Source organism: Emydura macquarii, unplaced genomic scaffold (assembly GCF_026122565.2).
Source record: "Emydura macquarii macquarii isolate MOO-44397 ecotype Brisbane River unplaced genomic scaffold, CSIRO-AGI_Emac_v2 contig_2422, whole genome shotgun sequence".
NCBI lineage: Eukaryota > Metazoa > Chordata > Testudines > Chelidae > Emydura > Emydura macquarii.
The window spans coordinates 26,690,507-26,716,870 of record NW_027132559.1 but is presented as its reverse complement, the minus strand read 5'-3'; the positions used below and the strand labels follow the sequence as shown (position 1 = coordinate 26,716,870).

The 26,364-nt window shown below is 39.0% G+C and overlaps 1 protein-coding gene across 1 annotated transcript in view; it reads right to left on the bottom strand.

The window, feature by feature from the left end:
- The window catches only part of THSD7A (thrombospondin type 1 domain containing 7A), a 451,937-nt gene that overhangs the window by 72,567 nt on the left and 353,006 nt on the right, over positions 1-26,364 (bottom strand). The window contains exons 12-15 of the mRNA XM_067562127.1: positions 21,100-21,334; positions 17,860-17,975; positions 14,895-15,027; positions 10,867-10,970 (exon numbers count right to left, since the gene is read on the bottom strand). Of these exons, the coding sequence (XP_067418228.1) occupies positions 10,867-10,970; positions 14,895-15,027; positions 17,860-17,975; positions 21,100-21,334 (588 nt within the window). The remainder of the gene's footprint in view (positions 1-10,866; positions 10,971-14,894; positions 15,028-17,859; positions 17,976-21,099; positions 21,335-26,364) is intronic.

Below are 26,364 nucleotides of genomic sequence, written 5' to 3'. Positions count from 1 at the left end.
AGGTGAACCTTCACCGCACACAAAAGCAGATTTCTCAATCAGAACAAGGTTTGTTGAAAACAGAAAGAAAATTAAGTAAAAACAAAAAGAAACAGGTTGATTACCACATCTACATTTACACTTTGCATATGTTGAACTAGGCAAGACAGTCTCAGCTTCAGTTACAGAAAGGAAACACAAATGCTCACAATGTTCCGAGAAGTGATCAGTGACTCTCATCCAATGTCAGAGTTCAAGCTCCCATACTGTCCAGAGAGAGAGAGAGATGGGGAGCATGTCTCCCTCACTGCATCCAGAGATCCCTCTTCTCCACTGCCATCTTCCCAAACATAGCTCCCATCCTCGAGCGCACTCAAGTCATACCTATTCTTCCAATCAGATTTCCCCAGTTACGTACACCCACAATATGGTTTTGGACTTGTGGCTTTCTCTGGTCTGGTTTATACCACAGACTTACAGCGGTATAACTATATTGCTCAGGGGTGTGAAAAATCCACACTCCTGCATGATAAGTTATACTGACCTACCCTACACTGTAGACACCGCTATGTTGGTGGGAGCGTGTCTCCCATTGACATAGTTACCACCTCTCAGGGAGGTGGATGAACTATGCTGACAGGAGAGCTCTCAAAGATTGATGCAACTGTGCCAAGGCAGCATTTTAAGTGTAGACCTGCCCTCTAAGGCTATGTCTGCACTTGAAATGCTACAGTATCACAGATGCAGCAGCGCCACTGTAGCACTTCAGTGCAAAGAGGGGTTCTCCCATCACTGTAGGTAAACCACCTCCCCAAGAGGAGGTAGCTTATTTTCCATTGGCCTAGCACTGTCTGCACCACATGTTAGGTCAGCTTAACTATGTCTCCCAGGGGTGTGGATCTTCCACATCCCTGAGAGACGCAGCTATGCTGAAATAACTTCTCAGTGCCAACTAGCCCTTAGACTTTGTCTAGCCAAGGTTTAAGAGATGATCAGCTGACATCGTCCAATGACCTTTAATAACCACCTTTCAAAGGCTTAATGACCCACCAGTCTGCCCATCTAGTAAAGTGGTTTCCGATTGGCCCTACACACTGTTCATTGAGGAAGGCAGTTTCACTACTATGGATGGAATTTTTCTAAAACCAATTCTTTCTTGGCTATTAGGCCTTGCTTTACTTACACACATATCCAGCCTGTCACACCCTCTTTCAGAACCTTATTTTGTTTGGGCATCTAACTTTCAGCAGGCAGACAAAGATAAAGAGTCTCCTTCTGGAGCTAATACCTTTGCTTTTCAGGGATCAGCTATCAGTATGAACTGAACCAACCAAAGCAGAGAAAGCTTCATCCTTGAAAACTAAAGCTTTCACCCCCATGACAGTACAACATACAACGTAGATTATGATATTGAATTTGCTCCTGACATTGACTCTCTGTGTCCATAACACCACACCATTCCTTACCACTAGGTCCGGATGACTGGCTTTAGATTCAATTTTACTGTGTTACACTACTGATTTAGGTACCTATTTCAAAAGTTTATACTCAATGTTTATGAATGGCTAAACAGTGGTTAGTTTGTCCACTGCACAATGCAGGACTTTTACAACTGTGAAACTTATTGATATGATACCGTGACTAAGTAAATAATCCAGCTGCACTTTTCCTTGGCCTTTGTTATTTAAGAAGTTGCTATAATGTCATTTGCATTTTTTCCACATATGGTCTAATTTGGGCATCCACAGCACTAGCTAAAGTCAATGGGAGCTTCAGGTGCTCAGCACAGCTGATCAAGCCCATGTCTCTTAATAATGCTATATAAATGCCAGTGGAGCTCTATGATCAAGCTACCTTACACACAGTGTTTTCAACTGCTGTTAAGGCATTCAGTACCTGGCTAATAATCAATCCCACCCAACCACATCAAATTGATCACACACATTAGCAGTGAGAGGAAGGAATGTGCTTGTTCTGTTACTGGATGAAACAAGTGATTGTGAAGTGTTCATATAAAACACAAGAGTACAGTTAACAGAAAAATCAAATGTAAAGTGGACACAATTCACTTACGAGACTGTTTCCCTATTTAACAATTATTAGCTCCCAGAAGACAGGTGTGAAATAAACTGCGCTCTACATTTTCTAGACAAGGGACTTCGATGTAATTAAAAAAATTTCTGATAGTGTCACTTGAACTAAGCCACATGGGGCCATGAGCTAATACATTTTGATGCTGGTGTAATTAAATACTAATGCTGTACTTTAGTAAATCTGTTGTTATGGATAGGTAAATACAAAATATCATTTTTGTTTCCTTCCATGTTTGTTTTTTTTACTGAATTACTTAAGGTGCAATGGCCAAGCAACAAAAAATGGTATTTTAAAAGTTTATAAATGAAATGGCTTTGGGGACCCTTTGCTTTACAAAGGATTCTCACCAATTTATTTATTAAATGGCAAAAAAATTAATTAATTCAGAGTTAAGGTTGCCCAGTGATATCTCAGGCAGAAAGCCAGGACATAAAGAGTTAAGGTAAACAACTGGGGCATCTTAACTCAACCTTCCTGGAGTTGTCAGTAGTCACTGGGAATTATATACATTCACTCCAGCTGTATTCACTATGTTAGATGTATCTGTACTGAAAGGTGGAGGAGTACACTGGAACAGGTTTGATTGTGATATGAGGGGATCTGGGTCTGAGCCCTATCCTTCCCATGTGTGTTATCAAAGAAGAGAGGTGCATATGTACCTTGAGATTCTGTCTGCATCATTTCAGAACAGAATTGTGTAGGTCACTCAGGTCTACTTGCCATGGGTATTTGTCAGTAGTGAGGTGGAATATGAGAGCAGTCTGTGGATGTAATGATGGGGAGGAGAAAATGTAGGTTAAGGTGGTATCCTGTGTGTATGTGTGAAAGGGTTATAAGAGAGTATGAAGTGATGTTAAATTTTACAAGTGCGATATTATGTTCAGGGAGTAGGTTCATTGACCATTATGCAAGTGCAGGTGGCACCTGTCCATTATAGTGAAAAGGCAGAGTGGGAGTGTGTGTTATGGGCATATTGGGGCATTGCTCAGAGGGAAGAGTTGAGGTTGGTGGGCATTTACTTTAACTCTATATTTACTGGTTTTCAGAAGTTTGAGCCTTGCTGAACTTGATGTTCTAAAAGAGCAGGACCTTCACTCTGTGTTAACAACGTTTCTTCCCATTTAATTTCCTAGGTTTTCTTTTTAAATGGAAAGAGAAATGTTTGTTGGTAGGAGTTTGTGACCAGTTAGACAACTTTATCCTCACCTTGGTTTGCAGCGGATATGCGACTGTGGTTAAGAAATAATAAAAAAACCTAGCTTTTATAGAGAGATTTTCTTTAGTATATTTCAAAGAACTTTACATCACTATCCTTATTTTACAGATGAGAAATCGAGGTACAGAGAAGTGAAGTGACTAGCCCCAGGTCACCCAGCAAGCCAGTGGCAGAGCTACTAATAATCTTAGTCCAATTTAATCCCTTTAGTTTGTCATTTTAAAGCACTAGAGGCTTCTGATGAGCTAAACAAGAGTAGCAAAATCTTCACACAAACTTTTAATTTCATTTTCCCCAGAGGGCTGGTGGGTACTATCCCCATTTTTTGGATAACTCTAGAGCATTGAACACGCTGCTGTGATGATCTGAGCCCTGGTCTAATCTCAGTGGGTATGTCTACACAGCCCGTGGAAGTGAGCCTCCCAGTTTAGGCGGACAGACTTGGATTAGTGGGGTTGCCACATGGCACTTATGCTCTAAAAATCATTGTGCAAACAGTGCTCTTAAGTTGTGGCTTGGGCTCTCAAGCCCAGGGAGGAGGGTGGGCTTGAGAGCCCAAGCCACAACTCCAAAGCGCTGTCTACACAACAATTTTTAGAGTGTCAGCGTGAGCCTTGCTAGCCTGAGTCTGTCGACCTGGGCTGGGAGTCTTGCTTCAGTGGGCTGTGTAGATATACCCTATTGGGGAGCACAAAAGGGTTGCCACAATCTCTCAACTTTAAGAAACGTCTTTTTTTGCTGCGGCTGTATCTGGGAACCCCTTAATCAAATGCTCCAAATTTGGATCACTAACAGAACCCCAAGCCCTATAATGCACACCAAATTTCTAGGGAATCTGAGTAACTGTGTGGATTTTAGAGCACTCAGAATCAAGCGTTAAACAGAAACTGCTATAATCCCAAGTTTAATATGAGATAAAATATTTTTATTTCTTAGCAAGATACAAACTATGTCAGTACTCTGTGCAGTTGTTTATGTGTTCGGCATCAGTGCTGATCACAAGTGTTACACCATCAAGTGTATTTACACTCCTGTGAGATCTTCTAGAACACGAGACAACGTGTGGTGGAATATTTCTGGCACTGATCATATCAAGAAACAGCATGTGCCATGTTCTGTAGTGAAACTGGAAATCTTGGAAATTTCTGTGTGCAGGGAAAAATGTTGTTAAATCTAATTTTGCTGAAGAGTTTGGCTCCTGCCTTCTCAATAAACTTTTTGTTTCTTGCAGAAAGTGTAAATGTACCTTTTTAATATCAATTTCTTGGTGTTAATGCAGTCTGAGACTATTCATTTTCCTTTACAATTATCAAGGCATGAACCCAATCTCTTGGTACCTCTGTTCTATGAATAATGCCATCTTCCCTCATGTTTTGCCCCTCTTCCTTGTCACACCCTTTAATTTATACCTTCTCCTTGGGCCCTTTTCTCTTCTTCTCTTGTGAGTCCCCATTGTAGCCAAGTGGCAACACACCTCACAGGAAGAGGATAGCTTGTCTATTGCCTTTGAACAAGACTGATTGGAATTATGCTCCAGAAACCCCTTTGGTCCTTTCTAACTCTCCTTAGAGATTGAAGGACTTCACAGTTTTTGAGAGCAGATGGCATAAAACACACACACACAAAACAGCATCTTCCATAAAATAAGGTTGATTAAAAATATAGAGAATAATCAGATAAAAATAAATGACTTGCGTAACATCCCTCATCTCAAAACTCATTACTACTACTCAATATTCTTCATCTGGAATTTATTTTGCCCTCACTCTAATCCAGAGCAGTTTCCCCACCCCTCTATCATTTCCCAAAAACAGTTTTCTCCGGTTATGTACACACAGTACAAAGGAGGCTGAACAGCTACACTGTCTAGTCTAAGAGATGGTCCAGTGAGTATGAAAATGCCTTTTAACAATGATTAATACCTGTCTTTCAAATGTTCAACTACCTAGTTTAAACACAGCATTTCACAGATTGCTTTGTCTGCCTGTGCCCAGTTTACCTAGGCTCCTGTTTAAACGTTTTTCCCCCTTCAAAATCAGAGTTTTTTTGCTATAAAATATAAATTATTGACAAAATTCACATTCTCTGTGACATTCTTTGGGTTTTTAAAAATATTTGTGGAATATTTCAGATGCCACGTGTAGCAGGCTTTGCATCCACCTGTAAGAGTCTCCAATATGTCACTATGACACCCCTTTCCTGAGAACATTTTCATATCCATTAGAAGGTAATTAGTCCATTACAGATTTGTTCCCAGAGATTTTATTCTGACATTCAACTATATACATCCTTTGATATGTGAGATTTTTGGCCTAATTAATAAGTTTTATAACAAGTACAACTTTCACATACTGTTCAAATTAATGTTGAAACCTCTTCCAGGTATCCTCAGAATTACTCAATTTTTAAAGTGGGATTCACATTTTGCCATCACACAGACTCGGAAGGAGTTCTTTTTATTTTACCTTTGTAGTCAACATCACCATAAAACATTTTCAATCTGGTTTAATCAAATGTTTCCAATTTGCTCTTTTCCCCGATTTGCCAACACTCCAGGTCTTTCACGCCTGTTTCCAGGTAATATTTCAGTGATGACTGAAGCATTTAGGGTAACTAAAGAAGTATTGCAATTTAAAACTTCATACTGAAACACATTATTACCCTCTGCTACAGTGTACACTCAAGTGTAAATCAAAGTCGTCAGTTATGTGCAGATGGAGAGCAAGGTGCATTTCCACTCTGTTTTTCACTGCTAGAAGACAAGAATGGATTTTGACACAGGTGAAATGATTGTGGTGATCTGTCCCTACTGGAAGCTTACATACATTATATGCTAACACTGTTTGCCATGATTGCCCATCTATGTTCAAGGGAAGATCCATGACCAAAACAGCAATATTTTGCAGGTCAGGAATGAAATGCTTTGGAACATCTGCATCAAGGGAAGCCACGCCTGAACTATGTTTGGATTTAGTCAGGAATATCAGTCCATCACTTTACATGACCACCGAAATTCAATATTTTTTCCTCTTAAAAATACATGTTGAAAGAAAAGCAATTTTGTTAACAAAATTTAAAAAAGGCCCTTTCTTGTCTTTCCTCCACATCAAACTTAAGCTGTAAAATTGTGACATGTTCATTTACACTGACATGATTTGCAGTAAGAGCTTCATTATACAGGATAGCTAGAAGCAGAACTGTCTTGAAGGATGAATCATTCTCCTAATGTTATGATTCACTCTGGTACCTTTACTGTCAACCAAACCCAATGTAATAAAATAGCTGAAAAACGCAAACATGAATATTAGGGTTACAATATTATGCAAGGTCATTCTAACTACACCCATAAACTGTCAGAACCATCCTCCTCTCCACTAATTTTTAATGATCTCTCTCCCCATTTTCCTTCCAGATTTAATTTCTTTTTCTGATTGATGTGTGTTCACAGTACAAACAGTACAGAACGTTTTGTTTGAAAAAAGTGCTAATGAGTCTGCATAAGTGGGGCCTGTCCACTTTGTGGCATGTGTTCCTTTGGCTTTAACACCACTGCTGCTAAATTGTATATGATGCTGACTGCGTGGAGGCAATGATGGCCAGAACAGGATAGTTCTAATAAGATTTGGAAACAAATATCTCCTCATAGTGCAAATGAGAAACTTCCAAATTGAGGACCATCCTTGTAAATAGAAAAACTAGAATGACTTGTTCCACTGAATAGGAATTCAAAATTAAAGTAAGATCCACAGGAAATTAAAGTTCTGAGATTGCTTCTGTATGATCATCGCTGCATATCACTATAATAGGAAAATTATCACAGAGCAGCTAAAGGATGGTGAAATGTAATACTCATGCCAATGTGTTAGAAACTATTAAATACTAACAACAAATATCCATCTTAAAGTCTCATTTATTCACAAAGGGCAATTTTTTTTCCACCAAGAGGATATATCTATATCTACACTTACACATACATGCGCGCACACACACCATGGAACAAGAAAACCAAACATTTAGACAACTTTAAATACACTATCCAAAATACCTATGAGGACATCAGTAATTTTATTGTAAACTCATATAAACATATATTACATTAAGAGGAGCTTATATTTGAAGGAGCAGCATTTCCTGATTTGAGTGCTTAAAGGTAAGATTCCTCGCAAAACATTATCTCTGCCCGTTCATGAATGTGCAGTACAAAATAGTCTAACAAAATGATCACATGCAACTGTAACTCTAAGATAATGTAATATCATATTGTTTTCTACAACCTGTGCAATGTTTGGCTCATTGGCTGCAGCAACTCTTCCTAACTTTCACAGCTTACAAGGTTAATAGGGACAGGGCCAATTTCTCCAGTGGAACTCTTGTGTCAGCCCCATTCAAAACTGGACAACAGTTTCCAGTACAGATGCAAATTAGCCAGACGTTTGTGTACAGTCCAGTATTTCTTAGCTGCACACTTTGAATGAAATTTACTTCTGTGCAGAGGATCAGAATCACTTAAGTTCCACTTAAGCCCTATTTTCAAGGTGAAAATTGAAACTTTAGTGGTATATATGTTAACCTTCTGAACAGAAGTGATTATCACCTTATAAGAAAGTCATGAAAAACATGTACTGTGCATACTCAGTATGCAATTTTCAGATGTACAAAACTCAGCTAAATATGAACCAATTTTCTCCAGAATGCACAAAAATACTTCTACACAATTTGGGCTATTTCTGTACAAAAGTTCAATTTCCAGTTTCCAGCCATTTTGGCTGCAAAGCTGTTCAAATAATGGAAAAAGTCTATTTATGTCACTCTCTTCTGCCACTAAAAGAGCTGACCTGGCCTTGCTCAATTTTGCCAAACAGTTCATTGCCAGGCAGTAAAACAGACTCAAATTATAGCAGTCTTTCCCTTCCTGTTAGACTACAGTGCACATATTAATATCATAGAGCAGTTAAGTAAAAGATTTATTTTTACTCTGTTCTGCACCCAAGAATTGAGGCTATGAGTAATTTTTTAAATTCTTAATCCATGCAGTGATAGTTCATCTGTGAATACTGGATCCTACACAACAAAAAACCAAACAAACAAAAAAATCCCCCAAAACAACAACAAAAACCCTGCTGAGTAAATTACATAGCTTCACATCACAGGATTAACAGTTGCTTGTGTGAAACTTCTAAACAGGTTTCCAATCAACTCCACCTTCTAAACAAAACACCTGTAATATTCTTGGACTGAATTGACGATAGTGACTTTAGAAAAAGTAACAGCAGCAAATCCAAATTCTATCATATTCCTACTCTTTTTTTTCCCAATCAGTACCACAGATTGCAAGCTGCAGTGCTCACAGAACACAGCTGAGCCCCATTTGAATCAGAAGCAGAAGATAGGTTGACCAACTTGTATCTGAGTTAGCATTGTATGTGCATCAGAGATTAAAAACACTGAGACTAGTATATGGGTCCTATCTTATGCACAGTTCTGTCATTTACCTAAAAGGGAGACTAGGCCAACAGAGGATTCAGGCCTGACTTGCAGAGGTACTGAGCAGCCATAAACTTTCATTGCCTAAACTGGACATCCAATTCTCATATTTGGGTGGTCATATCAGCACATAGACATGCAAAATGAATTCTAGGGTATCCATCTGAGAGCCCAGAGAGGGAATGGGGTCTCCATCTCAAAAGTGAACAATTGTCTTTTCCAATCTTCTCTAAAGCTAAATTTACACACTATGTAGAATGAAAAAACTCATCCCCTTCCTGGGGTTTGGCTTCATTAACAGCAGGCTTGGCTACTTCTAAGGTTCCTAACTCAAGACTGTTCTCCCATACCCTAGGTCTTCTCTGTCTCTCCAAAGAACTACTCCCACCACTCATATCCAGATAGAGTAAGAAGACTCTGGCTTAACTGAGTCTGCAGAACCCAACTGACCTCTCTCAGCACATTCAAAAACTGCTAGCTTTAGGGAAACACTGCCACTGCGGTATATCAAGTTTGAAAAACGTGTCCACAGTATTTCCAAAACTACGTGTTGTGTCTCTGTGTGTGTATGTACAGTCTGTGAAAGGCACTACAGTACAATGTATAAGGAGAGCTCAGTAAAACTCCCATGGTGCATTGTACACTAAAAAAAAATTTGTGCGCTAGGATAATTTAGGGTCTACTTCAGTCTAGAGTACTGATTTTGAGACAAAAGTCATAACTATACTGCAGATTTAGATGCTGTTTCTACCATGACAATACAAACCAGGAGGCAACATTTTGTATTATCCTGAATTTCTCCCATCAAAGAGAGAAATCTTATTTTCTAGGTGCATAATCTAATTGTTTCCTCAAGAAGCTGCGAGGTTTAGAAATAGATTGTACTAGTGGTATACCATCATGAGAATTACACACAGTCAGAAGATTTTTGTATTAGCAGGCAATACCTTCAGGATTCATTTCACGGTATACCTTAAATTCATTTCCTGTAACATCTTTAGAATCAGCTGTAAAAGCTACTTGGTTAAGATTTACTCTACAGAAAACCTAAAGAATATCATAACCTGCTTTGACATTACACATAAGTTAATAACCAGAACACCTCACTTATGCTGCCAGTAACATCTCTTGCTCAGAAAACTCCTCTGAATTTTACTGAGACAATATTGTGATAATGGATCAAAGTTCTCATTCAAAAAACAGAAAAATATCCTGTAATGTGCAGGAGGTCAGACTAGATGATCCTGTTGGTCTCATCTGGCCTTAGAGTCTATAAGAAAAATATCCTGAAGTTCACAGTTGATTGGTCATTCACAGCGATTTCATCACTGTAAATACAGGTAGTGGGAATTGTAATTATAATTTTCACACTGATTTCATTGAATAATCCTCAAAAATATCTCAATCTATGCAATGCAGTCAAATTTATGTGAATATGTTAGCACAAAAAATTCTCTGTAGAACAGGTGACACTGAAACCAGGCTTTTGCCTACTATAATTATTTGCTATCATATGGAAGACATATAGGAGGAGACAGATTTTCAGATCTATGCATAATGGGCATGCCCCAAAAATGTGTGTATGCATGCAAAATGCCACATACATTCAAGCAAATCAGCATTTTCATGGCAGAGAAGGTAACTATTTATGCATCTACGGTATCTACTTATAAGTGCAAAAAGACAGGCTTTTGAGAGTGTACTTATTAAACCCATGTTTAAAAACTGGGCCCAGGTAAAGAGAATAAATTTTAGATTTTTCCTTCTTTTGGTAAAAGAAGTATGTGGAAAATAATTAAACAAGGAGCAGCATTAACCTTAGTCACATACTGAAACAATATTTAAATAAAAAGTTAAAACAGATATTTTATGAAAAAATATTTTCCAGGGGTTGGTGTGAGCTAGGTCCTGCCAGACAGGTTATCTAGTAATTTCCTCTGATGGCTTTCATTTCTTTTAATAAAACATTAAGTTTCTAGTCTTTATGTTTGCAATGATAACCCTTAGTGTGGGAGAGATACAACTACTTCTCCCTTCCAACCAGTCTAGCCACTGACTCTTAGGAAATAAAGAATAGAAATAAAGTCTGTTACCTCTTGCTTGTAATCCAGGCCCACATGTTTCATGGGCACCTGGGCTGTCCTGGCGAACATACCATGGTACTAGCTGGCATCTGCGCCATTTGTGGGTCTTCCACCTGCAACAAGGAAAAGGATAAACTCGAAACAATACATCTAAATTATATCAGTCAAAACTTAAGTGAGCAAAATATGCTAGGTTACTCCAGAAACAATAATACATTATTACTTATTATTAGCCTATGACATTTATCCACAACAAAAGTTTACAATGGCATGAAGCATGTTGAGTTTTCTTAATAATAATAATTATTATTGTTATTGCTGTGCTCTGCTTATAGCTCCTATTAACTTTAACACGAGTTGTAGTTGCTGACGAGCACCAAATTGACGTTTTTGATTCTCATCTTCATCAGCTGCTCTATATTAAATGGCAGGAAAAGATCAGACATTAGAACAGTCAAAGCCAAACCCAGCAACAGTCTCAATCAGAATTGGATCAGTTTTGGTGGCTTTCTTGGTACAGACCTAACATTAGGATGGGAGACCAATCAATTCCAAAGCTTGCTCACTAAGGAATGTCACTACATTGCCAGCAATCACACTGTTGCCAAAAGCTTTGATAGTGAGATAAAGTTGCCAATAATGCACAAACTGAATATCCTGGCAGACCATCTTAACGACCGAGGTAGAGCTGAATCTGGGTGGCACTCTCTCTCTTTTGGATTTGCCAGCATGAGGATGGAACAGGACCATTGTCTTCTGTCATGTATTTTAAAGTACCAAGCACTCTACTGGTTTTCAACAAATAAATAATGAATAATGCTGTTGCCAGGATTTGTGTATCTGTGTCTTGTATACTTTGACATTTCACCTCAAATTCTGCAGTACTAATATGTTTAGATACTTTTTTCTTTATAATCTGATTTTGGTTAGTATGATTCTGAGCATGTTTTATATTGTCCATAGGAAAGTAGTGACTGGGTTTGTGTACACACATCCATTTAACGAAAGGGCGCCTTCACTGTGTTGACGTGTTGAGAGCATTTTACGGTCAGTCAACAATGGATGACAGCATATTGAAAACTGAAAAGGTGGGTGTGACAAAGTGGGCTATGTCTGAGTCAAGTTATGAACCCCGTCTTGTTCTGTGTGTGGAAACGTTGAACACTGTGATGGCACAAGCCTGGAAGTGCCAAAGACAACCTATTGTACTGCGTTGCAGACAGCTGCCCTACCTGAGACAAGTGCTTGACACCTCACTGAAGGACCAGTGAGAAGTTATCAAGGCAGCAATATGGAGCCATCAACTTTGAATGACTTTCAGCAACTGGCCCACTCCCATGGAACAATAATTTTCTGTATAAGTGGAGCAAGCATGACTTGCGGGGAGAAGGCGTGAGCTTCCCAAGTTGAGAGCATGACACAGAGGAGAAGCCCTACTGAAAAGCAAGGTTTTGCTGTGTGTGTGTGCTGGGGGGAAGAGGGGGTCCATTGCACCCCTCACCCTAGCCCCACACACACAACCAAAGGATTTGCAATAGGGGTGAGAGCAGGATACACTCACCCTACTCTGAAACATCAGCAAACTTCATTCAAACTAAAAGAGGTGAGATCAGACCAGTGGAGGGGTGCATTGGAGGATCTTTGTTTTGTTTTTAAAGATCTGTAACTTTTGAATGCTTCAAGAGTAAAGATTATGTGCTTAAAAAATTCCTTTGCTAAGCCTGTGTTCTTTGCTTTCATGCCATATTATACCCAGAGGGGTTAAACTAAAAATCCAGAGTGCCCACAGACTAGGTGGATCACTGAGGGTGTGTAAGTGACTGGGGGACAGGCTCGGGGTTCTCAGACACTGATTTCCAGGTCTAGGCTGGGCAGCAGCACCCAACATCCCAAAGAGGGATGTTGGACACGAGCTTTGAGCCAGGGAGTGCATAGCACTTTATCTGGGAACAATAATTAGACTCTAGCCAGACCACTTGGCTTAGACACACATGGGATCCAGAGATTGGGACCACTTACAACAGGCTAGTGACTATACAGTGACACATGGGGCTGGGTTGTAACAGTGGAGAAAATACTAAATGAATTTAATCAAATTAAACAACAGGGATGAGGAATTTTTATAAGACTGAAATAAATAAAATAAATACCGTACTGATTGGATTATTCCATTGCGTATTTAATTCCATTATAAACATCCATTTTAAAATTCTTCTAAAGCTGCTACACAATTTCCACCATAATGCCATAGAAGTTAGGTCTAGAGTGCCACAGAAAACATAGGGCCTTGAATATAGCAAAACCTGTGCAGGATGGTTATTCTCATGTCCTGTTGTAATCACAGTTGAACTGAGCCATTCAAAGTGAAAAAAATAAAATGCACACAACTCATATCACTCATGTGCTTTAACCATCAGCTCTGGCACTACCAAGGTACCAAGGGATCTATCAAGGTGTGGCTGCATGTGAGATCCTCTTTTCCTCTAGCCCCAGGTTTCAGTGTAACCTGATTTCCTTGTGCTGGTTCCTGAACTGCGGAAGGAATAGGGAGCTTGGTGTGTGTGTGTTCATGCACACGCCCAGGCCAGAGAAGAAGGGTGCATGAGGAGTAGAGGGAAGGGTGTTTAACATTACTCCCTTCCAAGAAACTTAAGCTGCCCTGACTACCATTGCTTGAAACCCTGTATTCCCTGCACTCAGAATCCTCATGTGGCTCAAGTGAAACTCTAGGAAATCATCTGGTTCTGAAGGTGTTAAATAGCTGAACACTAGCCAATGTTTAAGGAATAAAATGATTAAGCTGGCACGTCAAAGGAAAGTTTTAAAATTATATTTGGAGTGCTGCATTTTGGGTAGCTTCGAGCACTGTAATTATATCGTCATATACCATTCAATTAGATATGTTGTAATCTAATGGATTGGAAGTGATAATTCTCTGATACAGGATCAAGGTAATACATTAATAACCTCAATTTGTTTTCCATTCTGTTGTTGCCAACAGAAAGGACATTTATCAGGATCCTTATGACAGAATGGCAGCATTTAGTAAAAACAAAAAGGTGTTCTTTCCTACCTGGGGAGAAACAAGATATTACTTTCTGAATCAAACATGTTTTTCCCTCAAAATTATATTTATGTAGTACTGTCAATTAAATTCAACACATTTCCCATTAGTGGAAAGGTCTAAATATCAGGGGCCACACCTTGACTGCTTTGTGCTGCTCTGGGACTACAAAACAGCTTGAAATCTGGCTTGCTACTTGAGGATGGTACTCACTTAGGGGAATCCTTAGATGGCATAGAGCTGCTATAGTGGTTCCTATGCAGTCACACAAATAGCCCAAGGTGTGGGAGGCATGGATAGGTTACTCTTCTGTCTTGACAATCCTTACCTGCTGGCAAGGTCCTTTGGGTCTGCTCGAGTAGATTAAAGCAACCATGAGGATGTAATCTATGAGGAGATGTACCCATTGATGGATAGTTTTGGGGTTGGATTGTATGCAAGGATAGCTTAAAGCCATTTGTGTACATACCTTCCTGAGCTGTGGCAAAATTTTATTTCCTCTCATCCTCCAACACAGAGGTGACTGGATTTCAGTAATGCTACATGTATTTAATTTATGAAACACTTTTAGATCATTTAGAAAGAAAGCTTTTACCTTTGACTGCTCTCACACAGTGCTCCCAAAGAACTGCTAAGAAATAATTATTCAAACATCAGAAATTTAATAACCAAAGAGTTGATGTAGTGGGATGTATGACGTTTATATCTGCAGAGGTCAAATATGTGTAATTAGAAACAAATCACTTTGGCTGGAATCCATACATAAATCCAAGGGAACGTTAACACAATTGGCCAAATACAGGCCCCAGGGAAATGGGCGTAACTCCATCAGAGTCAAAGGAACTGCACCTGCTTTTACCAGGCCTGACTTGGCATTGTACCCTATTTTCTCTTGCACTTTAAATTCAACAAGCTTTACAGGAGGTGTGTGCTGAAGAGACATAAATAATTTCTCATAATTTATTAGTGTTACCTGTAAGTATAGCACATGGGAGGAGCCTCACATTCCTTTTCCTCATATAATGTGTCTGGACAGTCATGGCCACCATTTGCAGGGAGCTGGATGATGACTCGATGGCGAGACTGTTTCTTTACTGTGACATCCCCTACCAAGAATGCAATAGTTTGTTTATTTCCCCTCACATTCAGATTTCTAGAATTAGGATTATACTGGAATTTTAGTAATTAGAAATAGAAAAGATTTAACATATTACATAATTGATTCCATTGTGGTACAAGACCAAGTTATTTTGCCCAGGACAGAAAAGTAATGATATTAACCTAACATTACACTTGATCTCAGCCAAAGGGTGAAAAAGAAGTATTACACAGATAGCATGTCTGTCAATAACAATATAAATGCATACAATGTATGACTAAGTGAAATGCTAGATGGGCCTGGTATGGTACTATACTATACAGCTTCATAGATCATTTTATCCTTAAAATTAAGAAATAAGCAGAAATGTATGTAATGCAGTGAATAATAAAACCCCATTCCCTAAACAACCTAATATCAAAATCTAATTCTTTTACCCTTATCTCCACACCCAGGAGGTGTGTGGCAGATTTAATTTATGCATTCGTCTTCATCCAAGATTCTTCAACTATATCTATGTTTCCCACATGGGACTCATATTATCCTACCTAAATAGACAAAGAACCTTCCTCAAGAGCATGCACCATGTTTAAATGTGAACTTTTATTTCCCTGCTCCCACTTAATGTACTGTTCACACATTTTTAATTATAGACATTTATAATTGATGGTAAATAGTACATTATTCCAGTAAAATTTAGATTCTGGTCATATTCTAAAAGTCAGAAGTTTGGGCAGAAAAAAATATGAGTGGAACCATAAATCTGGCATCACTCCACAGCCCACGCCACAGATTTGTTTTTAAAGCTACGACAATCTAGAAGTTTTAAGTAAAAAATATACATTTTGTAAAACAATAGCCTTAAAAACCACATATGGATAAATTGTGGCAATCTGGTCCTAAACTGCAAATTAGAACTTCACTTAGGGCATTAGTGTTGCTCCAAGACATACTGACTGGGCTGGTAAAAGCTTCCAAAGAGTCAGGGGATTAGGCAGTGACAGAGGCTCCCTCCCTGGGCCACTCTCCAACATCAGTGGTTGAGAGGGGGACAACATAAGAGCTGATACATGAGACTATGCCACCTGGGTATTCTTCAAAATAGGAGGAATTTCCAGGTAAAGTTGCCAGAGCAAGAGCCAAACTGCAAGGCGGAAGAGACCAGAGATGCTGTTGACAGCAGCAGCAGGAACTGGTGATCAATGGAAACTGAACATTGTTTCAAAGGTATTAGGATAACATTTGGCTACACAGTAGAAATAATATTCATTCTATTAATCAAATTTACTATCTCATTTGCCCATCCCTATTATTTTGTTCATATTCAGTATGTGTTCCAATTTGCAGTACATGTTCTTAAGGCTAAGCTGAATCTATTAAGAACCTCTTCAAAATAATGGAAAGAAAACAAGGCAGTTTTGCATCCTTGTCAGAGAACAGACCCTGCAGAAGCATGTCAATGAGAAAATTATAATATCGCTGTGAAATTAGAGAATAATAGAAATGACTCTACGGCTTTGTAGCAATATTATGGTTATTATGAAATAATTGATTCCATTGTTTAAGTAGCATACCCAATATTTTGTACTGTCAAATTCAATGGTCCCAGCTATCATATTTTTAACATTACAAATTTAATCTCCCTAATCCTTTATTAGTTGTACATGCTCTTATCACTAATTGGAATTACTGTAAAAATGACTTTGTGTCCTTTGTAAAGCATGGAGAATTGACTTTGACATTTAAAGGGTATATATTTGATGGAACAATCTCATACTTTTTGATAATAAGTGACAGTGAGCAATCACTATGCCCCATAGGGGGATTAACACACATGAACATGGAATTACATTATTGACTGTACTTATAATAGTGAATATTAGAAGAATACCTCCTGTTAAGCTTAAAAGAGAAAAAAGGGATAAAGCAGAATTATGTGGACAACATTAGTTTTGTCGCACTTCTGCAGTAACGATCATTACAAAGCAATAAAAATTCAAATAAATCTATACTACGTAACTTGCTTTAAAAGCTGACAGGTGCATTAAAATACTTTGTAGTGTGTATTTAATTCAGAACCTTAACATTAATTTGAATGTTCATTATTTTTGTGGTTTATATTCTTTTGATTTTTAAGGTAGTATAAAAGGGAACAGACAAAAATGAAAGAGAACCCCTTCTGCTGGTGGTTTAGGACTCACATGATAGAGACTTTTAACCTTTGTTAGGCCAACTACAATCACGCACATTTGTTAAAACAAGCACAGAACCAAATTTTGCCCTGGGATACTCTCTCAGGTCTTCCAATGAACTCAATCAGAGCAGTATGTGTGCATTCAAGGGCAAATCTGACCTGCATTTAAACAAGTTTAAAATATTGTTCTAGCTGTACAACTGTATTGGAACCTTCAATGGTATTATAGTATTCCTTTCTATGTAATTAATGAGCTGTTTGTAAAATGGCAAACTCAGCAAAGAGTTTGCAATACAAGAATAGGCAGAGTGGAAAAAATATACAAAAATATTACAAAAATATACATAAATAAGTAATAAAGAAAATGTAGAGTGTCTGCACACAGTCCATTGGAAACAACAGCTGTAAGCACAATGTTACAACGGAAGGTTTTGTGTATGCTGTTTTGATATTCAGTAAAATAATTATTCACCATAGTAATTAATACATCACCTTTCCTGCCCAGTCTCTGAAATACAAGTGCACTATCTAAGAGAAAAAACGTTGTCAATACCAATCTGTCAGAAGAAGCCGACACACTGATTAACTAGGAGTGTGGTTTATTTTTAAATAATCTCCCGACTAATACACAGTGAATTATATTACCTTCCTGACATGAGGAAGAACACAATGTCCAGTCACTGTATGGAGTAACAATACAGTCTTTCCTACAAGGAAGCAAACAAGGCCTCACTGTTTCCGGTCGAAGGCTTTCAGGGCATCTGGGGGGGGGGGAAAAAAAAGGAACATTACAAAATGAATGATCATTCTATATCAGTGTTAACTCCTGAGGGATGCTTAGCACCGGAAGCTGCTCAGCACTGCTCATGATTGAGCCCACAGCTAGATTTTTTAAAAACCATTTAAATGCTATCCTCTCTATTTTCAAATGTAGCACAAGGTGCTAGGCGTATGAATACATTTAATGGGAGTAATATTCTTATGACCCGCTGCACAGCTTTGCAGTTAAGAATAAGGATTCCATTTGCCCTTTGCAGGAAAGCAAGCCCTGCAGTTCAGATGCAAGTAATCTTGAGCTGCATGAGACAGAACAATCATTGCGTGAGGGTGGAAAATCTAGAGCAAGAAGTCTTTGTTATCTGTATTTCTGAGGAACTGAAGAAAATTGATATAAAGAGACTTCTTAGGATGGTCATTTAATTCCAGCAATGTAGGTGTCCTTTATGTTTATCCTTATCTACACTAGAAAGGATCTGCCAGTATAATTATACCAGCAAACCCTCCTAGTGGAGAGACAGCTTAAATTTGCAAAAGAGTTCTTTAAACCAGTATAGCTTATTTTGTTTGGTGAACTCGTATAACCTATAGTGGTTTAAAGAACTCTTTAAAGAACCAGTGCCCTGAACAAAATAAGCTATAACAGCAAAAGGATTTTTTTGCTAGTAGAACCATGTCTACACTAGGGTGATTTTTTTGCTATGTTGGCAAAACATTTTCGTATAGACCAGACCACCTTTAACACAGTTCTTGACATTTTATATCAATAACTAATCTTCTACAGTATGGCCACCTGCCCCTATTTGAGGCCTGTTCTTCTGAGTCATTCACGTATTTTATGGTTTTCCGGGATTTTAGAAATCTGGGTGATTCAAATTGGCTATGTGCTCTCAAAAGCCAATAAAAATTTTCTGAGTTAAGGAACACAGACACTTGATTCAGAAAAGACCAATTAGATTATCCAGTTTATTCCCCTATCAGGATTGTTTCCTCTGTGTATTTTGTCATGTAAAGGATGTCATGCATTTTGTGTTCGTGTCTATTTATGCATAGACATTATATGTTATGACCTTGATTCTCCGCTACATCCAAACTGTGCTTGGATGAAATGGACTGGCAGCTGCAGGGAGCTGGCTACAGCTTCCAGATTCTCAGGTACCCAGCCCCAGTGGAATTAAGAGTAGCAGGGAGCCTGTTCTAACTTCCATAACTGGTATAAATTCTGCAGCAGAACACGGCCCACCTCCCATCCACAGAATATTCTTGACATGTCTTCTCCTTCCCTTACACCAGAGGTGGTGGGGATGACTGAGGCACCCCCACTAGCTTTCAACTGGCAGAGAATTCCTCTATGAAAGGGGAACTCTCCACCAATTCTCTCTGACCATTTTAAGGTCATTTTATGTCACACAGCACAAAGCATTTTTCATGACGACTGCAGGTTCCAGCCTTTACTCAGAAATCCTTCGATGAGGCAATTGGTTCAATTTATTTACTTTATCTGGTGTATTTAATGGGTTCAATTAAAAAGCTACTTTTATCTTTGTTAATGTTTGTATTCAGTGTATGTGGCTTAAAGCAGGCTATTGATTTTCTTTTCCAATCCTTATTCAAGGTGAAATTAAACAGAAATGATATGAGCTGAAGTCTGTTACTTGTACGGTAGATAAGGCCAATAATATTGATTTTATCATATCACAGTAATCCGTTTTATGGAGGGGAGTTTAAAATGAGGTTCCTATTAACATTCTCATGTCAAGTGTCTGCTCTTTAAAAATGATTCAGTGAATTTAACATGACAGTTTGAAAGATGACCAATGCCTTTTTGTTCTCATTTCACAGGATTTATCTATGACAAGTTACAATAGTCCTGCTTCCAAAATTTTAAGGTCAAATAAAAGGCAAGCACGCTAACGGCTGATTTAAAAATCAAAGGAAAACTCATTGTAGAATGAATTAAAAAAAAAAAAAAAAGTAAAATGGTTGCCCACTAAAATGGCATGGAATGGTTATTAATAGCATTTGAATCTGGTTGCATGTGTACACGTTTTAAAATATGTGATATGCTAACCATTGTGTATATGAGTTTTCCTCACTCCATTCTTCCTTTTAAAGTGAATTTAAAATGACCACCATGCTGATGAAAGCAAGACAATGGGGGCACCGGGCAAAGGCGTAGAATGAGAGCAGATACTTTAGAAACTTTCTTAAAGAGCTCTGTTAAGCCACATTGTTCTTGCCCTTCAATACATCAGCAATTCCACCTCTGGACCTCTCCTGACCAGGAGATATGGACCATACTAGAGAGTGAGAAACTGTATGGTGATTTTGTGAGATACTATAAACTCATTTCACTTCCAGTTAATTTGTATTTGAACCATGGTCTTACACCTAACTGGGCAATTAAACTGTTGGGTCACATAGACTGCTTAAAATGTTGGTTATGAAACAAATCCAATATGTATACTAAGGTTTACAAATTAAGATCTCTATCCTGGCCCTTCCTGGTTCCATGGTAAGGAGTCTAGTAGAGCTATACAAACTAAGATCCACAGCTACCAAGTCCTACTTGAATCTTGAGGGGCAAACTACTACCAGCCCCTCAAAGGAATAATGTAGTAACTAAATGGCTTTCAACTCTGAAGCCTTCCACAGTGGCGGAGTATGTGTGATCTGCCCTTCCCTCTCCCTCAAAAGTCTTAACTGCCATATATGGAAATCAGGGATGACATGAGGTGAAGCCGTGCCTTCCAAAGACCCACATGGCAGGCATGAGGTAATTGCTGGCTGATCAACAACTGAGGAGATGGATTGGACCAAGATGCTTGGAATCAGTGTCCCTGATTGACACCTCTGAAATGGAGCAGTCAGCAGAGTCCATTGTAGTGAAAAATCCCCCATTGCAATCACCTATTCTTGGCTCCACAGTTCTGCCAGCATTTTAGATTTTGTGCCTTTAAAAGTTGTTATTTACTCATCAGAGCAGACTTGACAATCAGTTGAAATGTTTCCCTTGCAAATAAATCCATACTCAGCTGATTACTTGTCTCTAAAAGAAGCAAAAAATAAAATAGTTAACTTAATAAATAATAATTCAAAGATGTTTACTTTTTTGGTCCCACTTGTCCCACGTTGACCCTCACACAGATGACTTTTCTTGTCTGCATCCCAACAGCACAGGTGGCCTCCCCATTCCAACTGGTAGATGAGTTGAAAGTGGACACAGAGACATCCTCTATACACTGGCCCCATGGCCCAGTCTGCCAGTGGTACACAGTGCAAGGGTGTTCATTACAGCTACGTGCTTCCTGAAGTGCACTATTGTTTGGGCATTGAACACCTCCTGGAACAACAAAGCAGTGCATCGTTCATAGAGTGGAACGAAATAAATTATTATACATATATATATATATATATATATTAGAAATTCATATTAAATACATACCATTGCTGGTGCTACACCACAAAATGTGTCCTTTTAACCTTTTCCCTTCCCCTTATTCAAGTTCTCAAATAGTAACAAACAAAACATATAGAATAGAACATCATGAATAGAAAATTAATATATATGAGTGCAACATTCAAATGATTATATTGTATATCATACAGTATCTTAATCTGCTGCGAATAATGAATAACCTGTTTTTAATTTGAGGTTTGCCATCATGGAGACTGCATTAACTAGTATTTTGGTGTGGAAGACAAGGTTAAATGCACTTCTTATACATCTCTGGAAACCACTGTTTACATCCAATTCAGGGAACAAGTGAAAATGAGTTTGGAGATCTTGTTCTAGTTTCCAGTTGATATTCATGCATTTTACATAATCACCAAAGTATTTGACAAAGCTGGCAAACTTCTGCCCCCACTTGAGATGGACTGGTTGGGTACCTGGATGGAAAAAGAGGGGTGGGGGGACTGGCAGAATCCCCCCGGGAAGTTATTGGATGATCATGGGGTTACCTGCACTGTAAACTTTTATCTGCCGGGAAGTCCTAGACATCTAATAATAAAGTTGTGGCCTGATTAAAACCATATGTAATGTCTCCTGTCCTCCTTTTGGTATAGCCAAACAATGATTACATCACACCTTTAAGCGGGAGGGGGGTGGAATTTGGCTGGCGGCTGGATGAAGGAAACAGCACTTAATGGTGGTGGGGGTGGAAGGGGGAGAGAAAGAGGTCAAACTGTTGCAAAAGAGAACAAGGGGCGATGCTGACTCATCCCCTGGAATTCTGGATGTGTGGAAACATTTAAAAGGGGCAGCCCATTCAGTGAAGGCCCTTTTCACATCGAGCAGGCTGAGGCAGCACCTACCTTCCCTCCCCTTTAGGTGGTGAAATACCAAGTTTTGTCAAGACCTGTTGTGGGCATTACACTAGCCGCTCCCTTTTAGGGTGGCTGAGAAGGAATTTTCCCCTCACTACCAAGTTGGTCTAGGTGGGGTTGAGTTTTTTCGCTTTCCTCACAGCGGGTTCAGGAAGGGTTTTGTTCATGCGTGGCCTGAAGGTAGGTAAGCTATATGTCACAACTCATTATATAAGTGGGGCGGATGTCCAGTGCAGGTACTCCATAGATAAGGCATACAGTGACCGCATCACTGGCTTGGTAAAGAAATTAAAAAGGAGATGTTGGCTAAAGGAACAGAACAGGGGGGTGTTTGGGGCCCCTATGATTGGTACAGCAGGGAGCCAACTCCTCCTTTCTTATAGCCACCTTAACTCTCCGACGAAGGGTGGGATGGTAAGGTCCCAGCAATAGGCTGGCTGGGGAACCTGGATGGAAAAAGGGGAAACCTGGTGGAAACCCCCCAGGAAGTTATTGAATGACCCTGGGGTTACCTGCACTGTACACTTTTATCTGCCGGGTAGTCCCAGACATCTATTAATAAAGTTGTGGCCTGATTAAAACCATGTGTAATGTCTCCTGTCCTTCTTTTGGTATAGCCCAGACAATTGAGGGCAGCATGGATGAAAGTGACCATGAAATGAGAGAGTTCATGATTTCTAAGGAATGGTAGGAGAGAAAACAGCAGAATAAAGATAACAGATTTCAAGAAGACAGACTTTAGCAAACTCAGGGAGCTGGTAGGTAAGCAGCCATGAGAATCAAGGCTAAGGGAAAAAACAATTTGAGAGAGTTGGCAGTTTTTCAAAGAGACATTATTAAGGGCAAAAGAACAAACTAGCCCACTGTGTAGGAAAGACAGGAAATATGGCAAGAGACCATCCTGGCTCAACCAGGAGGTCTCTCTTCAATGAGCGGAAACTCAATAAAAGAGTCCCACAAAATGTGGAAACTGGGTCAAATTATGAAGCATGAATATAAAAAAACCCATCACAATTGTATAGGGAAAAAATTAGAAAGGCCAAGGCACAAAACAAGATTAAACTAGCTAGAGATATACAGGGTAACAAGAAAACATTCTGCAAATACATTAGAAGCAAGAGGAAGACCAAGGAAAGAGTAGGCCCATTACTCAATGAGGGAAGAAAGGCAATAACAAAAAATGTGGAAATGGCAGAAGTGCTAAGTGACTTTTTTGTTCCAGCTTTCACCATAAAGGTTAGTAGCGATCGGACATCTAACATAGTGAATATTAGTGAAAATGAAGTAGGATCTGAGGCAAAAAATAGGGAAAGAACCAGTTAATAATTATTCAGACAAGTTAGATGTCTTCAAGTTGGCAGGGCCTGATGAAATACATCCTAGAATACACAAGAAGATGACTGAAGAGATATCTAAGCCATTAATGATTATTTTCAAAACCTCATGGAAGACAGGAGAGATTCCAGAAGACTGGAAGAGGGCAAATATATTGCCCATCTATCAAAAGGGGAATAAGGACAACCTGGGGAATTACAGACCACTCAGCTCAACTTCAGTGCCTGGAAAGATCATGGAGCAAACAATCAAGCAATCAATTTGCAAACACCTAGAAGGTAACAAGGTGATGAGCAACAATCAACATGGATTCGTCAAGAACAAATCATGTCATACAAACCTATTAGCTTTCATTGACAGGGTAAGAAGCCTTGTGGATATGGGGGAAGCAGTAGATATGGTATATCTTGACTTTAGTAAGGCTTTTGATACTGTCTCACATGACCTTCTCATAAACAAACTAAGGAACTATAGCCTTCATGGAGCTACTATAAGGTGGGTGCCTAACTGGTTGGAAAACTGTTCCTAGAGAGTAGTTATCAGTGATTCACAGTCAAGCTGGAAGGGCATGTCAAGTGGGGTCCAGTAGGGATCAGTCCTGGGTCCAGTTTTGTTCAATATCTTCATCAATGATGTAGATAATGGCATAGAGGGTACGCTTATAAAATTTGCAGATGACCGGGGAGGGGAGGTTGCAAGTGCTTTGAAGGATAGGGTTAACATTCAAAACAAACAATCTGGACAAACTGGAGAAATGGTCTGACTTAAATAGGATAAAATTCAATAAGAACAAATGCAAAGTGCTCCACTTAGGAAGGAACAATCAGTTGCACACATACAAAATAGAAAATGACTGCCTAGGAAGGAGTACTGCAGAAAGGGATCTGGGGGTTATAGTAGATCACAAGTTAATATGAGTCAACAGTGTCACACTGTTGGAAAAAAAGCAAACATAATTTTGGAATGTATTAGCAGGTGTGTTGTAAGCAAGACACAAGAAGTAATTTTTCTGCTCTACTCCACACTGATTAGGCCTCAGCTGGAGTATTGTGTCCAGTTCTGGACACCGCATTTCAGGAAAGACAGGGACAAACTGGAGAAAGTTCACAGAAGAGGATCAAAAATTATTAAAGGTCTAGAAAACATGACCTGTGATTAAAGATGGAAAAAAATGGGTTTATTTAGTTTGGAGAAGAGAAGACTGAGGGGGGACACGATTACAATTTTCAAGTACAGAAAAGGTTGTTACGAGGAGGAAGATGAAAAACTGTTCTTGTTAACCTCTGAGGACAGGACAAGAAGCAATGGGTTTTATATTGTGGTAAGGGAGGTTTAGGTTGGACATTAGGAAAAACTTCCTAATTGACAGGGTAGTTAAGAACTGGTACAAATTGCCTAGGGAGATTATGGAATCTCCGTCATTGAATGTTTTTAAGAACAGGTCAGACAAACACCTGTCAAGGCTGGTCTAGTTATTACTTAGTCCTGCCTTGAGTGCAGAGGACTGGACTAGATGATCTACTGAGGTCCCTTCCAGTCCTCCACTTCTATGATATGCATAAAAAGAAGATTAATATTTACTTTAGATGAGATAAAAATTGAAAGATAAGCCATCCTATGTCATTAACACAAAATTAAATAATAAAATAGTAAAAATAACAGTATTTCAGGGTATAAGCCAACCATTATCTGTCTGGGGTAGGAAAGAAACACCTCCTATGATCTGGTTATTCCATAACTGTCCACTAAGGGGATTCTTGCACTTTCATCTGAAGTATGTGGTACTGGAACTTTGGACCAGAGAGACCTCTGGTGTGATCCAACATATGCTTTAACTAAATACAAACTCAAGTTATTGGGCTCAATTCAGAGGTAAATGGGTGAAATGTAATGGTTTACAATATAACAAGTTCTGACTAGATGAACTAATGGTTCAGTTATGGCCTTAAACGCTGTGAATCTATTAACATGCAATTCCCACATTAAGAGCTTGGTTCTCAATGCCATGCTTTGACCGCTAGCTCAGGGTCTGGCCAATAGCGTAGCATTTTATTCTCCCCTCCCTAGATCACATTTCTTATTTCAGTTTTTTTCCCCCCGACAGTATCGTTTGTGTTTTTTTATCTCTATTTTTTTTTACAACCCAGCAGTGGCCTGTTTGGTAATGACAAATACAAAGGAAAACATCTGCAGCATCAGCACTATGCTTCGAGGAACTGCTACAGTAGTTGTGAAATATACAGATACATGTGATATTCATTTCTTCACCCCACAATGAGACCACAGCAGCAGGTTTTAGTGTGAGGGCAAGTCCTATGTAAAAAGAAGCCTCAGTGCGTTCTTCCTAATTACAGCTAATTTATGGGAAGGATTACAGCAAGGGGGGGAAAAAACCACATATTGCAGCCCTACATGGCACACAGATAAAGGTGTATGTTGTATATATTATAATTGGGTATGTGTAATAGCTGTGAGACGTGTAAGGTCATGGCATCATGTCCTTTACTGTCATTTTAGATTTTCAGATAATGATTTTCCTGAGTTTCTTATTGCACAGTGAAGGTGAGCTTAGCCACAACCGTGGTACTGCCACAACTGTGGTACAAAAAAGGAAACTTAGTAAATTAGTACTCTCTAATGATTCCAGAAAAGACACAAACAGGTGTCTGTGGCGGCACCAGGTTCCATCCCTGGGACATCTCATAATAC